This window comes from Catharus ustulatus, chromosome 12 (genome assembly GCF_009819885.2).
Source record: "Catharus ustulatus isolate bCatUst1 chromosome 12, bCatUst1.pri.v2, whole genome shotgun sequence".
In the NCBI taxonomy this organism is placed as follows: Eukaryota; Metazoa; Chordata; class Aves; order Passeriformes; family Turdidae; genus Catharus; species Catharus ustulatus.
The window spans coordinates 4,065,279-4,080,585 of record NC_046232.1 but is presented as its reverse complement, the minus strand read 5'-3'; the positions used below and the strand labels follow the sequence as shown (position 1 = coordinate 4,080,585).

At 56.6% G+C, this 15,307-nt stretch overlaps 1 protein-coding gene across 1 annotated transcript; it reads right to left on the bottom strand.

Annotated features, from left to right (window-relative positions):
- Positions 1 to 4,222: 4,222 nt before the first annotated feature.
- CSK (C-terminal Src kinase) lies at positions 4,223 to 13,643 on the bottom strand. Its single transcript, XM_033071100.1, has 13 exons — positions 13,560 to 13,643; positions 9,080 to 9,156; positions 8,800 to 8,913; positions 7,908 to 8,020; positions 7,170 to 7,389; positions 6,916 to 7,009; positions 6,770 to 6,835; positions 6,528 to 6,627; positions 6,315 to 6,405; positions 5,924 to 5,997; positions 5,629 to 5,824; positions 4,745 to 4,831; positions 4,223 to 4,647 (listed from the first exon to the last, which is right to left on the bottom strand). The coding sequence occupies exons 2-13, from the start codon at positions 9,092 to 9,094 to the stop codon at positions 4,465 to 4,467; spliced, it is 1,353 nt and encodes a 450-aa protein (XP_032926991.1). The 5' UTR covers positions 9,095 to 9,156; positions 13,560 to 13,643; the 3' UTR covers positions 4,223 to 4,464.
- Between the last annotated feature and the right edge of the window lie 1,664 nt (positions 13,644 to 15,307).

The following is a 15,307-nucleotide window of genomic DNA, read 5'->3' as shown; positions in this document are numbered from 1 at the left end:
AGAAACTTTGGGATAAGGGTGTGGTAAATTACCAAATGAAATTATTTCTGGCATTTGCTCGAACAGAACTCCATAAAGCTGGAATTTGCCTTTCCCTGACCTAGGGAGGCATTCCTATGAAAGCCTCCCCACTCCTACAGAACCAAGCCTCTGAGTTCCCAAACCTGACAATGAAAAAATCCCAGTGCACTCTCCTCGCCTTGAGGTGCCCTGGCAGAGCCCCTGAGCGGTCCAGGGAAGAGAAGCCAGGAGTGGGGATGCTGCTGGGGTGTCCCCACAATTCCCTCAGAATTCCCTGCTCTCATCTTCGTGTCAATGAGCACGGGGCTGCCCAGACTCACCATTGCTGGGGTTTGGGAGGTTTGGGATGGGAATGGTTCTGTCACCCAGAACATCCATCCCTTGGGGTGGGAATGGTCCTGTCATCCAGAAAATCCATCCCTTGGGGTGGGGATTTGGGGTGAGAATGGTTCTGTCATCCAGAGCATCCATCCCTTGGGGTGGGAATGGTTCTGTCACCCAGAACATCCATCCCGAGGGATGGGATTTGGTTTGGGAATGATCACACAGAACACAGAGCCACCATCACAAGGCACGGGGATTTGGGGTGGGAATGTTCCTGTCATTCAGAACACCCATCCCAAGAGATGGGGGGTTTTGGGGTGGGAATGTTCCTGTCATCCAGAACATCCATCCCAAGAGATGGGGGGTTTTGGGGTGGGAATGTTCCTGTCATCCAGCACATCCATCCCTTGGGATGAGAATGGTCCTGTCATCCAGAGCATCCATCCCAAGGGATGGGGGTTTGGGAGGTTTGGGGTGGGAATGGTCACACAGGACACAGAGCTCCCATTCCAAGGGATGGGCATTTGGAATGGTCCTGTCACCCAGAACATCCATCCCTTGGGGTGGGGATTTGGGGTGGGGATGGTCCTGTCATCCAGAACATCCATCCCTTGGGGTGGGGATGGTCCTGTCATCCAGAACATCCATCCCTTGGGGTGAGAATGGTTCTGTCATCCAGAGCATTCGTCCCGAGGGATTTTGAGTTTGGGGCGGGAATGGTCCTGTCATCCAGAGCATCCATCCCTTGGGATGGGGATATGGAGTGGGAATGTTCCTGTCATCCAGAGCATCCATCCCTCGGGATGGGATTTTTTGGATGGGAACGGTCCTGTCACACGGGACACGCGGCCCCAGTCCCAGGGGACAGAGAGGGTTTGGGGTGCCGTGAGTGCTTTGGCAGAAGAGGAGAAGCTCCCAGCAGCTGCAATTCCCGCCGGGAGGAGGGACGCTGGGCGAGGTGAGGAAGAAGAGGGAGGTGCTGGGGGCGGCGGGGGGGCTCCCACGGCGGTGTCTGCACCCGAGCCGTGACACAAATGCGGCCGGACAGACATACAGAGCACGTAAACAGGCACATGGGGCGAGCATGTGCTGCTCCGAGCCCCGAGCAAAGGCACACGCCAGCCCCAGCGCGCACACACGGCCGCACACACGCAGCATTCCCACGGGGGATCTTCCCTGCCTTGCCTTCATTTCCTGGAGTGCTCAGGAGGAAAAAAAATCATAAAAAAAAAAGCCACAAAAAAAGGGAGGGTTAGAGAGAGAGGAGCTGGAGAGGTGAACGCCACGGAACGGTGATGGCAATGGCTTTGTACATGGCGCTAAAAATAGTCCTTGTGATAAAGTCGATCGTGCAGGGGGAGGAGGAGGAGGTGCCGGCAGCGCACAGATGCTGGAGAGGGAAGCCAGGGGTTGGGAAGCCCGTGGATGGAGCAGGAGTGCCATAATTAGCGCTGCTAATTAACCCCAAGCAGCACTGAGAGAACCGAGGGGCTCACTGCGCCCTCTCCTCTGGGGATGGAGGCTTTGCCACCCGGGGAAATGAGAATCAGAATTGGTCCTCTGAAGGGAGACGGGGATTTTTGGGTGTTTAGGGTGAGGAAGGCTCTCTGCAGATCTGAGGGGACAAGGCAGGAGGGGTGTGGGGACCCAGGGAAGAACCAAAGCTTGTGGAAGGAGCCCTGATGGGGAAGAGAGAGGATCTGTGGGGAGCCAGGTGCTGGAAAGAATTTTGGCTCAGGAGTCGGTGCGGGGTGCAGGTGATGGGTGGGGATGGAAAAGCAAAGGATGTGTGACTTTGGAGACGATCCTTTCACCCCCAGCACCAAACCCCAGCTCTCCCACCCCTGACCCAGCTGGGATCCTCAGCTCCAGCCTGAGTTGGTGTGGAGAGGAGAGGCAGCAGCGTTGCCTGGATTGACAGCTGGATTTTCCAGAGCTTTTTTTAAACACCGTGTCCCTGTTCCCTCCTGGCACACCGAGATGTCCCTGTAGGAACAATGCCCTGCCCTGCACGGTGCTGCTGCTGTGGATGAGCCACGCCGGGAATCTGAGGCAGGATGGAGCTGACACAACTGGGCTCAGTGCCCATCTCATTGCCCAAGGGAGGAGGAGGAGGAGGAGGAAGGGGACATGATGTGAACCAGCACAAGGGTGTCACTCAGCCTGTCCCCTCTGCCCACGCTGCTGCTGATGGAGAGAGCCCCAAAATCCCATGCATGAGCAGCTCCGAGCCCAAATCCACCTCCAGCAGCTCCAGAGGCAGGAGCAACCCTGTCTGTGTGGGGAAACTGAGGTACAGTGGCAGCTCGAGGGGCTGGGCAGGGTTAAATTCCCTGATTTGTAGTGATTTCTTCCAGCAGTTCTCTCAGCATCCTTCACCTACATCCCAGAGGATGATGAGGCACCCAACAACACCCCTGAGACCAGGCCCAGTCTCAAGTGTGGTGCCATTTGGAGGGAAATCAAAAATCTAAATAACTGAAACAACTTTTGGGTGTTTCCCCCCATTTTCTGACAGCTGGCAGGCGACAGGAGGGGACACGGCGGGGGACAGGAGCAGACCCCTCCCTGCTGTCTCCCATCACGTGAATATTCTGGTATTTCTCACCATTCCCACAGCCGTTTCTTGCAGGCTTTGCCTCTAAATGACTTTAATCTTCATAAGCCCAAAAAGTAAAGCTGCTTATCCGGAGCACTGGGAGGAACGGGGAGGATGTGGACAGAGGAGGGGGGTCAGTCCAGGGGAGAGGAAACCCTGTGGATCAGCACATCCCTCATCCCTGTCTCATCCCCTCAGGAAGGGGGGCAGCAGCACCATCTCCCCTCCCACACACCCCTGAGCTGTGCCCCTGTCCCACCACTGCCCTGTTTCCCCTTTAACCTCCCTCCAAGAGGAATCTCGGTCTCACTCCCGGTATCGGAGCAGGCAGGCACCCGGCAGAGCAGAGCCGGTGCTCAGCGCGTCTTTAACGCTGAATAATTCCCTGCGGATGAGGGGAACTATTCTAAACCTGCCAGACACCACCTCCACCCCCTCCCTCCAGGGATTCCTGGGGATAATTCTGGGGTCTCGCTGCACAGGTGGCTTCAGCCCCTTCCCACTCCAGGGAAAGCAGTGAGGTTCAAGAATCAGCCCCAAACTCCATCCCCTGGCTGCTCAGAGCATCACAAAGTAAAGCCTGGGCTAAAGTGGAGCTTGGGCATTGCTTCAGCCCGGTTCTCACAGACAGGATGCTGCTCCTCCTCACTCTATTTAGATAGGAGATGGGGGGTCCATCTCCATTTTTCCCCTGCCAGGGGATCCCTGGATCTGCTGGGAACAGAGTGGGGGCTGAGGCAGGGTGTGCCGCGTCCGTATGGAATGTTTTTTTTTTTATTACAGTTTTTTAATCTCACAGTCGGTAGCATTACATGAGAATAAAGCACTGGACAGGACTGGAAAAAAAGGCCTCTGGAGACAGCATGCAAACATTGCAACGAGTTTAAAGCAAAACAACCCAAAAAAAAAAAAAAAAAAAAAAAAAAAAAAGCGACTGGCGGGGACGCGGCCGAGTCCAGCGTCTCCCCGTCAACCATCACTTCTGTCGCTGGGGGTTTCCTTTTCATGTGTCCGTTTCATTGGTTTATTTATTATTATTCTCCTTTTAACAACCTTCTTCTCTCTGTCTTTATTTTTTTTTCCTTTTTTTTTTCTTCTTTTAATTACATTAAAAAATAAGATTCGTACTTTAGTAAAACGCCCAACGCTCAGCTGGGCCCTGCTTGAAATAATAAAAAAAAACGACGACAAAAAAAACCCCCAAAACAATAAATGCCCCCCAAAACTGAGAAAACAACAAAAAAACACCCACAAAAATAATAATAATAAAAAAAAGCATGGGAGACCCAAAAAAAAAAAAAAAACCAAACCCCAAACAAACAAAAAAACCCCAAACCTAGTAAATAAAAATACAAACTGACAGATTTGGAAGTTTGGAAGCAACCGGGGGAATTGGGGGGTGGGGGGAGACACCCCCGGGGCTCCCTCCTGGTGCCGTGGCGGGGCAGGGGGGCTGCCCACACCCTGGTCCCCCCCCCAGCGTGGGTCCCCTGCGGCTGTGGGGCGGCAGAGCCCCCCCCTCACAGGTAGAGCTCCTTCTCTTTGATATGCACTAGCTGTTCACGGAGCTGGTGGAAGGACGGCCGGTGGCCGGGGTCCAGGGTCCAGCACTTCTTCATCACCTCGTAGACGACGGCCGGACACCCGTCCGGAGCGTCCATCTTATAGCCCTTCTCCACACGGGGCACCACGTCCTTCAGGGGCTGGGGGACATTTGGGGTGTCAGGGAGGGGCTCCCCACAAAAACAGGGGCTCAGCTTCCCCCCGAAGTGCATCCCCGAGGGCGCGCTCAGCACTTACAATTCTCGGATAAGGCACTCGCCCGAAGGAGTAGATTTCCCAGAGGAGGATCCCGAAGCTCCACACGTCCGACTTGGTGGAGAATTTCTGCAGGGAAAGAGGGAGAGGGCAGAAGCCCTGTGGGATGAGGGATCTTCCCCACCCTCAGGGCAGTTTGTTTTGGGGTCAGACACCCCAAAACTCCCCCTGTTGGGAAGGATAAGGATTTGGCAGGAAGGTCTCACAGATATGTGTGTGTAACAGAAAGGTCTTTGAATGCAGAATCAGAAGAAGGAATAGAAATGATAGCAAGTTTTGATACAGAGGAAAAGAATTTCTGAGCCAGTCTTACTGGGTAGCTAAGAAGGCAAAGAGCAAGTGAGTTGGAAGGGGCTTTTATGACTCTGAGCAAAGGATAAATCCACCTCAAACTAAAGATGTTTTTACCAAGCAAAAGGATTCTTACAGACAAACAAAAGTGCCATGTTGCAAGGAGAGAAAATATTTCAGAATTCTCCACTGCAAGAAAACTGAAAAACAACTTGTAGCTTAAACTGTAACACACTAACCTTTTGTGACTGGACAATGGTAACATGAACATGGCAATGTTAGTAGTTGTGATGGGCTATAGGTAATGGTAAAGGTGTTGATTGGTTGTTATGCATTAAGACGATCTACAATGAAAAGTACATCCTGCATTGGAACCAGAACTAGAGGGAACTTTCAGGCGAACCTGAAAAGTTCAGCTGTGGTTGTCAGGATGTGGGCTGGGCTCTGTCACCCACGACCGTGAATTTCTGCATCATTTAAATACAAAACAGCATTTTAAAGAGCCTGTCTGCAGTTCCACATCCCTCATTTCGCCTCTTACATCCCCCCTTCCTGCAGCTTCCACCTGTGCTCACCTTTTCTCTAAGTGCTTCTGGTGCCGTCCACTTGACGGGCAGCTTGCCCGTGTCCTGTGTGGAGGAGGCTTCCTTGGTGAGCCCGAAATCGCTGACCTTGGCGATGTTGTCCTCCGAGACCAGCACGTTCCTCGCTGCCAGGTCCCGGTGTACGAAGTTGTTGGCTTCCAGGTACTCCATGGCTTCACAGACGTCTCTGGGAAGGGGTGGGCAGCACACAGGGGGTCAGCAGGGCGGTCCCAAAGCGTGGGTGGGGTGGGGTTGGTGGGCATGGCCTTGCATGGCTCTTACTTACAAGGAGAACTTGAGCAGGCAGTCTGCCCCGAGCACCGACCGCCCGCGCGACCGCAGGTAGTCTACTAGGCTGCCCTGGACACAGGGATGGAGAGAGACATGGGGTCAGCAGGGCCAGGACAAGGGCATGATGCCCCTCCCTTGTGGGGCAGGATCTGGGGATGATGTCCCTTTAAGATGGGGCAGGACCAGGGGAGATGTCCCTTAACAAGGGGCAGGACACCAGGACAATGTCCCTCCCTCACAGAGCACATCTGAGGATGCCAACCCCCCCCGGGAGCCAGGATGGGACATGGGACGTGTCACCTCCAGCCACCACTGTGGCCCCAGCAGTGCCAGGGTGAAGGCCCAGGAGCTGGGGGGTGACAAGGGGACAGGGGTGGGGGTCTCACCTTGGCCATGTACTCGGTGACGATGTAAAGGCCACTCTTCTCCTCCACAATCACCCCCAGCAGCTGCACCAGGTTGCTGTGTCGGAGCTGCCTGCACAGCACAGGAGGGCTCAGGGCGGGGTTTTGGGGGGTATCAGGGACCACCCAGCCCTGCTCACAGGGACAGAGGTGTCCCCTCCCTCGTGCTGTGCCCCCAGTGACAGTGACACTCACGTCATGACGGACGCCTCCGCCAGGAAGGCCTGCGCTGTGGCGTCGTTTTTAATGCACTTCACGGCGACTTTGTTCCCCCGGTAATCCCCCAGCATCACGTCTGCAGGCCGGGAGAGACGGGCACAGGAGGCACTGGGAAGCATCCCAGCCTCCTGGAGCCCCACCAGCACCCTGGGGTGGGGGGCTACAGAGGGTCCCCCACCCCATTCAGGGCCACCACGGGCTGGGGACAGCGGGCTCACCTCCAAATTCCCCTTTGCCAATGATCTGTAGCAACTTGAGGTCCTTCATGTTGAGGGCCCAGCCGCCTGCAGCGGGGAGGAGGGGGAGTGAGGGGGTGCTGGGGGGTCCCCAGTAGGGGAGGGGAGGGGGGGGCACGGCCACTCACTGCGGGAGAACTCGTCCTGCGCTGCCACCGTGCCCTCCATCAGCTTGGGTTTGATGAGGCGGGTGCAGAGCCCGTCCGCGTCCGTGGTGTAATGCTGGGGAGAGCGGGGCGGTGTGGGTGACACCGCGGCGGTGCCGGGCTCTGAGCTCCCACCAGGTGGCAGCACGAGGCCACGGATGGCTCCCTGTCCCTCCTGCTGGTCCCTCTGTCCATCGCCAGCATCCCCAGCATCCCCACATTCCCCCGGGCCTCACCTCCACCAGCTGCATGAGGTTCTCGAAGTACACCTCCTCGTCGATGCTGAGCTTGCTGGAGGAGTAGATGATGCGGTAGTGCTCCACCTTGCCCTCGCAGCTGACGCACAGCGTGTAGTCCCCGGGGTAGTTGGTGCTCTCCCGCACCAGGAACAGCCCGGTCTCGGGGGGGTACAGCAGCCTCTCCGCCTGCTCCCGCGTGATCTTCCCGTGGAACCACCTGTGGGGCACAGGGTGAGGGCTGGCTGCACCCCTGAGGGGCTGCGTTTGGATGTGGAGCAGCTTTTGTCCCTGTCCCCACATCCTTGCTGTCCCCAGCCCCGCCGTGACACGGCTCCTCCCTCCCATCCTGCTCCTTCCTCCCAGCCCCGAGCTGGGATCCAGCCCCTCCACACACTCCCAGCAGGTTCCTCCTGCACACTGGGAGTCACTGGCAGTTCTGGGATGCAGCAGGAACTTCAAACCCATCCCTCCTGTACAGACCCCAATCCAACCTTCCCTTCTCCTCCCAGCAGCTTTTACAGCCCCAGCCTTGGGTAAAAAAATCCAATTTAAAACGCAACCCAACCATCACTCACCTTCCCAGCTCCCAAAACACTCAGAGCTCCCCCAGTGGCAAATCCCAACCACAAATCCACGCTGCTGCCCCTTTGCCCTCTGATCTCTCTGTGCCCTGTAAGGAATGTCCCTTCTGCTGGGACAGGGGACACTGCAGCCCAAGCCACCTGGGATACTCACGGCATGAGGCTGAGCTTGATGCCAGCTTTGACCCCTTCCCGCTTCTGGACGTAGTTAGCGGGAATGATGCCCTCCCTGCCCACCTTGTTCTTCGCCTTGTACCAGTTGGGATCCTGTGGGGACAGCAGGATGTCACAAAGAGCCTGGGGCCACCCGAGGAGCCCTCTGAGGGATCCCCATGCACTCCTGTATCCCCCTTGCTGGCTGCAGGAAGGATGGGACGAGCAGGGCATGGGGGTCGGTGCTGGGATCACCAAACCCCAGTGCTGTGATCACTGTGATCCCCTTGCCAGAGGCCCCCAAACCCACAGCCCCTCTTTTCCTTCCCCAAGTGGAGTGGAGCCCAGAACCGCTGGCTCTCCCATCCCTCCTCCGCCTCCCAGGAGGCGCTGGCATTTCAGAGAAACCTTAACTAACGAGGCCATGAATTAATTAACCGAGCTGGTGGTGGCCTGACTCCTGCCCAGAGGGACTGGCAGGACCAGGGGCTGCCACTGGCATGTGTCACTCAGGAGCCCTGGGGTGTCACTCAGCCTGTCCCCTCTGCCCACGCTGCTGCTGATGGAGAGAGCCCCAAAATCCCACATAGAGGGATCCAGCATGAGCAGCTCTGAGCCCAAATCCACCTCCAGCAGCTCCTGAGGCAGGAGCAACCCTGTCTGTGTGGGGAAACTGAGGTACAGTGGCAGCTTGAGGGGCTGGGTTAAATTCCCTGATTTGTAATGGATTTTTGCAGTGATTTCTTCAGCAGCTCTCTCAGTATCCTGGAGGATGCCGAGGCACCAAACTCCACCCCTGAGAGACCAGGCACAGTCTCAAAAATGGGAAGTGCAGTGCCATTTGGAGGAAAACCAGAAATCTAAGATCTTTTTTAGACAAGGGGACACCTCACCTTGGTGACAGCGACGATGGTGAGGACGTCTCCTTTGCTGAAGGGCAGGTCCTGCTCGGCGGTACCGTGGAAGTTGTACTTGGCGATACATTCTGTACCGGACGGCCACACGGCCTGGCAGGAGCAGGGAGTGCCATCAGAGCCATGCCTGAGGGTGTCACCCACCCCTGGCACCCCCTGACCCACAGGGATCCCCTCACAGATGGGGTCTGCTCAAACCAAGTGTCCCCAGAGCCCCTCGGGGTGGCTCCATCCTCGCCTGTCCTCACCCAGAGCTCACCTGCATCCCTGACATCTTCTCAGGAGGTTGGGGGTGCGACTCTCACAGGGGGGACACGTCACTTGGTACCATGAGACCTGTGTGGGGGCAAAGGGGTGGCTGAGACAGCGGGAACGAGGTGTGAGCATCCCTAAAGGATGCTCTCAGGCCAGCTGAGCATCTCTTCTGCCAAGAACAGGTCCTGCTTCCAAAATGTCCCCAAATTGAGTCAGGAGTGGGAGCTCTGGGCTTGCTCAGCCCCTGCAATTGGGGCTGGACCAGCATGGAGCTGCTCACCCGGATCAGGAGGCATTTGCACGGATACAGCTTCTTAAGAAGGGAGTTTCTGAGTGCAGTATCTGCACCAAAGAAAAGTCCAGCACGGCATGGAATGCCCAGAGAAGGAAAGGGAACAGGGATGAGCTCCAGGAGGCCCAGCCCACTCCTCTCCCAGGCTACACAGCCAGAGCCCTGCTCTCCCTGGTGACCCACACGTGGAAACATCCAGCCTTGAGAGCTTCCCAGGCCTGGGATCCAAAAGAAATAAACCAAAGCTGCTCCCTGCAGGCAGAAAACCCACTGGGGCTCTGGAAAGTGCAGCTCCTAAAGCCCAGGGGGAGCAGTGCCCGGGGGTGCTGTGCTCTGGGATGGGTGTGTGGGAGGGGAACAAGCCCGGCTTTATTCCCTCCGCTCCAGCCCCCGGCAAGGGATGAAGTCACCGGCCCCAGAATCAAACCAGGCTTTCTTGGGCTGGGGCACCGGGGTCGTGCTGGGCTGGGGGGGACACAGGGGGACACAGGCAGAGCGACCCCCAAGACCCACCCAAATATTTCTGAATTCAGCACCTCCAGCGGGGTCACCACCGCCAGCCGTGCCGTCAGCAGCTGGGAGTATTTTGGGAAGGAGGAAGTGAAACGGGGGGCAAGGCCGAGGACGGGAGGAGGAAGGAGATAAGGGGCAGAGCTGTGGGGAGGAAGAGTGTGGTGAGAACATGGCCTTGTTTCCACCACGTGCCCGCAGCGCTCCGGAAAAGGCGTCACGCTGCCACCCAGCACCTTCCTCACCTTCCCCCTGGGTGGGCACACGATTTTGGCAGCAGAGAGGAGAAATCGAGGCTGGGATGTTCACCCCAAGGACAGAGTTTGGGGACCTGAGGGGTTCCCATCACCACAGTTGGCTCAGTTTCTTTCCCAGCCAGTTCAAGAAAAGCTGGAGATGGCACCCAAACCCAACCTGCTGGGGACAATGCCAGCAGTGCCAGGATCCAGGGGAGGGCAGATCCCTCCAGCTGGGAGCACAGCCCCCCCGAACATTCCCAGCTCCAACTCCCCGCTGTTCCAAGCTGATTTTTTTTGCTTAAATTTTGGATTTACACCTGGAACAAAAATTCCACTTAGGGGTCTGGATCCTGCCAGGCTGAAATGCAGCAGCAGCAGGAAACCACGGAATAACCTCCACTGTCTCAGGCTGTGCAGGGATTTAGCTGAAGCGTGGAAGGAGCTTTAGGGAGGGACTTTCCCATCGCTGGGGCTTTCAGGCCTGTTCCCCATCCCGTGGGGACACCGAGCACAAGCTGGTTGCGGGTGTTGCTCAAGGAGAGCTCCGGCCCAAAGCCCTGAGTCAGCGCTTCCCACCGGCCAGGCCTTACTTCTGAACCCCCAAAAACCAGCAAGAGGCAGCTGGAAAACCCTGGAGCCAGCACAGGGGATGCCCAAAGCTTCATCCCATGTTTCCCACCTCGTGCAGGAGCTCAATCCTCCCAATCCCAAAGGCCGCTTGTTCGGGTTTTCAACTCACGGATGTCACCAGCATTTATATTTGATAAATGCAGCCAGGATACAAAATTCATAGCCTGCCTTCATAAAGAGAATTATTTTCTTTTCCCCTGCTAAAGAGGAAACTGAGCAAACCCCACCAAGAACACGCTGCAGCCAGCCCAGGCTTTTTTATCTGCCTGGGATCGTGGATATTCGTGGCACCGGACTGTGGCATTGTTATAATCACACACAATAAATTCGCCTTTCGGTTTTCAACTGGGAGGTGCTTACAACACCCCTCAGCCCGACTCAGGCCTTCCTCCTCTGAGCCTCGGGTTTTTTTCTAATTTCTGCCTCAAAGCTGAGACTTTCCGAGGAGGAGGAGGAGGAGGAAACCGCAGGAGCAGCCCCCTGAAGGCCCCGTGTGACAGCCAACATGTCACCAGGGCCAGCCCCGGCCTCGTGCCCGTTTCCCCGAGCATCCCTTGGGATGCTGGGCTGGGAGAAGGACGTGGAGATGCTTCAAAGCAACATCTTCCGGGAAAACACGGGCATCGCCCCTTCTCTCCTCCAGGAGGATGTGCGGCAGCACATGAAAGAAATTAATAATAATTAAAGAAATTAGCCAGGGAGCTGCCTGGTTGATTGGGCAGAGCGCTGGGTTTGGCTGTTTCCTGGGTTTGTTCCTTCTGCAAGCTCCCCATTCCTGAATTTGGGGCTCAGGATGTGCTCAGGTGAACGCACCCTCTGCCAAAATTCACCTCCCTGTTTTCCCCAGCGCAGCATCCTCCGTGCAGGACCCCAGGGATGGATCTCACCCATCCCCACACATTTCCTTGTGGGAAGCCATTCAGGAGCACAGCAGGGCAGGGACAGCCAACACCTCTGATAATCCAAAGGGCACCGGGAAATGAGCTGGGGACACCGCTCCTGTCATCAGTCAAAATAAAACTGAGCTGAGCCAGACTCACGGGCAGGCTGGGAGAGGAATTTGGGACCCCCCCAACGAATCCTGCCTGAGGAGCAGCATCAACATGAGATGGGGGAGGGTGAAAGATGCTGTGTTTCAGTTTCAAATTCAGCCAGGCACTGCCCAGGACCCCAGGGATGGATCTCATCCATCCCCACACATTTCCCTATGGGAAGGCTGGCCAGGAGCAGGGCACGGCAGGGCAGGAACAGCCAACACCTCTGAAAATCCAAAGGGCACCGGGAAACGAGCTGGGGACACCGCTCCTGTCATCAGTCAAAATAAAACTGAGCTGTGCCAGACCCATGGGCAGGCTGGGAGAGGAATTTGGGACCCCTCCCCTGAGCAAATCCTGCCTGAGGAGCAGCACCAGCGTGGGATGGGGAGGTGAAAGATGCTGTGTTTCAGTTTCAAACCCAGCACCAGGATGACTCTGCCTAAAAGAAGTTTGGTTGTTGACGGCAGAGAAGCCTCATTCCCAGTGGGAACAGGTGTGTGGGCATCACCCACCCCCTTCATCTCCCTCTTTAAACTTCAAAAAACAAACAAAAAAAAAAACCCCAAAAAAATCCCAAACCAAGCAACATCCTCCCTGTCCCCGAAAGATCTTATCTGCTGTTATTACAACGAACACCCACGATTACTCTAATCGAAAAAAAACTGTTCCTCCTTCATCTCACCCGCCAGCTCGCAGCGTTTCGGAGCTGCTCCCCCAAAGCAGCCCCGGCTGCAAAAAAGGGGGGAAGGAGGGGGAGGCTGCTTCTTTCTCAATGATTTTTTAATTCTTTCAGAAGAGAAAGAGAAGATGCTGCTGGTCAGAGAGCTGGAGGCCTGCAGAGAAGCTGCTCCTATTGCAGAGAGGCTCTCCTGGTCCTCCTTTATCCTACAAAAACCTCCCCAGTGTGATTTTCCACCACAAATCACCCCAGTATCCCCCGCCCAGGTGCTGTCACCTGGGCGATGGGGACAGGATGTGGAGTGGGGGGGCATGGAAGGGGTTTTTTGACAAACTCAAAACCGAGAAGCTGGGGGGAGGCAGCAGTCAAAGAGCCACCCCAAAACTCCCTGGCTTTGCAGGGGTTATCCCACGGCTCCATCACTCCCAAGCCGCTGAGGATGCTCCCAAAACCTCCCGCATCCCTCCGGGGACATCTCCGGACACTCCCTGCCTTACCGGGATCCCCTGGGAACAAACCCTGTCCCGGGAGGAAGGCTGCCATCCTCCTCCTCAGCCCTCACACCACCCATTTGCCTTTTTTTTTTTTTTTTTTTATTTTTTTTCTTCCCTAGGGACTTTTTGCCCCGCGTTTTGATTTTTTTTCGGGGGACTTTTTTTTTTTTTCCGCCCGACGGCACAGCCCCTTTCGCTCTCGCTACACCAAACGAGCAACAGCCGCGGCTATAAATAACCCGCCGCCGCCTTATTGCCCGAAAAAAAATAAATTAAAAAAAAAAATACATATAAAAAGAAAAGCCCCAGCTATTAAAACATTCAAAGCAACGCGCCGCCAGTCCCTGGGAACAGCCGCTTCTTATCCCCCCGGATCCCCCGTTCCCGCGGGCCTTTGTACGGGATGGGGATGGGGATGCGGCCGCGGGGGATGCGGGACCCCCGGCGGGGCTCGGGACCCCCGCCCCGGCCAGGGGCTGCTGCGGAGGGGGGTCCTGCAGGATGGGGAGGGGAACGAGGGGTCCCCGGGGGGGTCACCGGGGGTCAGGCGGGGCCGGAGCCCCCCTGCCCGCCCCATTGTGCGCTGCCCCCGCCGTCACTCACCTCCCTCCGGGCACGGGCTCAGCCCGCCGCCGGCTGCTCCATGCGGCGCCGCCGGGGCCTCCGGGCTCGGCTGGGCCGGCGGGGGGAACGGGGGGGGCGGAAGGGGCGGGGGAAGCCGGAGCCGCCGCCGCCGGCGGAGCGCGGCGGGGCCCAGCGCGGCGCGGGGCGGGCGGGGGGCGCGGGGGGTCCCGGGGCGGCGGGGCCGGAGGGAGCGGAGGGAGCGGAGGGACGGAGCGAGGGAGGGAGGGAAGGAAGGAGGGACGGAGGGAGCGGCGCCCGGAACCGGAGAGCCCCGAGCGCAGCGCGCATGCGCCGCCAGCGCCGCGCCGGCTGCGGGGCGGGGGCACCGGGAGGGGCGCGGCGCCACCTGGCGGTCACCGCCGGTAGTGCAGCGAAGGGAAACGGCGGGGACCGGGGGAATAACGGGAATAACGGGGGTAGTGGGGATAACGGGGATAACGGGGATAGCGGGGATAACGGGATAACGGAGATAGCGGGGATAGCAGGGATAACGGGGGTAGTCGGGGCAACGGGGATAACAGGGATTGCGGGGATGATGGGGACGATGGGGACAGTGGGAATAGCGGAGATAACGGGGATAACGGGGAAAACGGGATAACGGGGGTAGTGGGGATAACGGGGATAATGGGAACAGCGGGGACAGCGGGAACGGTGGGGACAGCGGGAACGGCGGGGATAACGAGGATAGTGGGGACAGCAGGGATAACGAGGATAGTGGGGACAGCAGGGATAACGGGGATAGCGGGGACAGCCGGGACAGAAAGGACAGCAAGAGCAGGGGGAGCGGCGGGGACAGCGAGACAACTGAGACGGGGGACAGCGAGGCTCGCACCACGAGACACTCACTGGAATGGGACACTCACTGGAACTGGACTCTCCCTGGAACGAGACACTCACTGGGAATGGGACACTCACTGGGAATGGGACACTCACTGGAACTGGACTCTCTCTGGAACGGGACACTGACTGGGAATGGGACACTCACCATGAATGGGACACTCACTGGAATGGGACACTCACTGGAACGGGACACTGACTGGGAATGGGACACTCACTGGAATGGGACACTCACCGGGAATGGGACAGGCACCATGAGCAGCACAGGGAGCGGGACCAACCCCCGGTTCCTGCCCGGTGTGTGCTCCCATGGGTGCAGAGTAGCACTGAAATGATGCTAAATTGCCAAAAAAATAATAAAAATCGGTACAAAGCCTTCAGGAAATAATGCTAGAATGGCCAAATGGCAATGAAGAATAGAATAGAATAGAATAGAATAGAATAGAATAGAATAGAATAGAATAGAATAGAATAGAATAGAATAGAATAGAATAGAATAGAATAGAATAGAATAGAATAGATCTTTAAGGTCCCTTCCAACCTAGCCCATTCCCTGGTCCTAGAAGATATTATTATCAGTAGTATTATTATCAATAATAATATCAATAATGCAATAAAATCGCTCAAATAATTAATAATATATAGCATGGCATCCCATAAACGTGTCAGAGACCATAGCACCATATAATGCCATATAAAGATATGATATTAATCATAATACAGAATGAATTTAGTTAATAGGGGATCATTGGGGAAGGGAAGGGAAGGGAAGGGAAGGGAAGGGAAGGGAAGGGAAGGGAAGGGAAGGGAAGGGAAGGGAAGGGAAGGGAAGGGAAGGGAAGGGAAGGGAAGGGAAGGGAAGGGAAGGGAAGGGAAGGGAAGGGAAGGGA

Bases quoted from the DNA above. Each gene is read 5' to 3' on its own strand.
- CSK (XM_033071100.1), bottom strand. The intron at 7,390-7,907 runs GTGAGTATCCCA...TGTGCCCCACAG, and splicing joins ATCAAGCTCAGCCTCATGCC to GTGGTTCCACGGGAAGATCA. The intron at 5,825-5,923 runs GTAAGTAAGAGC...ACCCCTTCCCAG, and splicing joins TGCCTGCTCAAGTTCTCCTT to AGACGTCTGTGAAGCCATGG.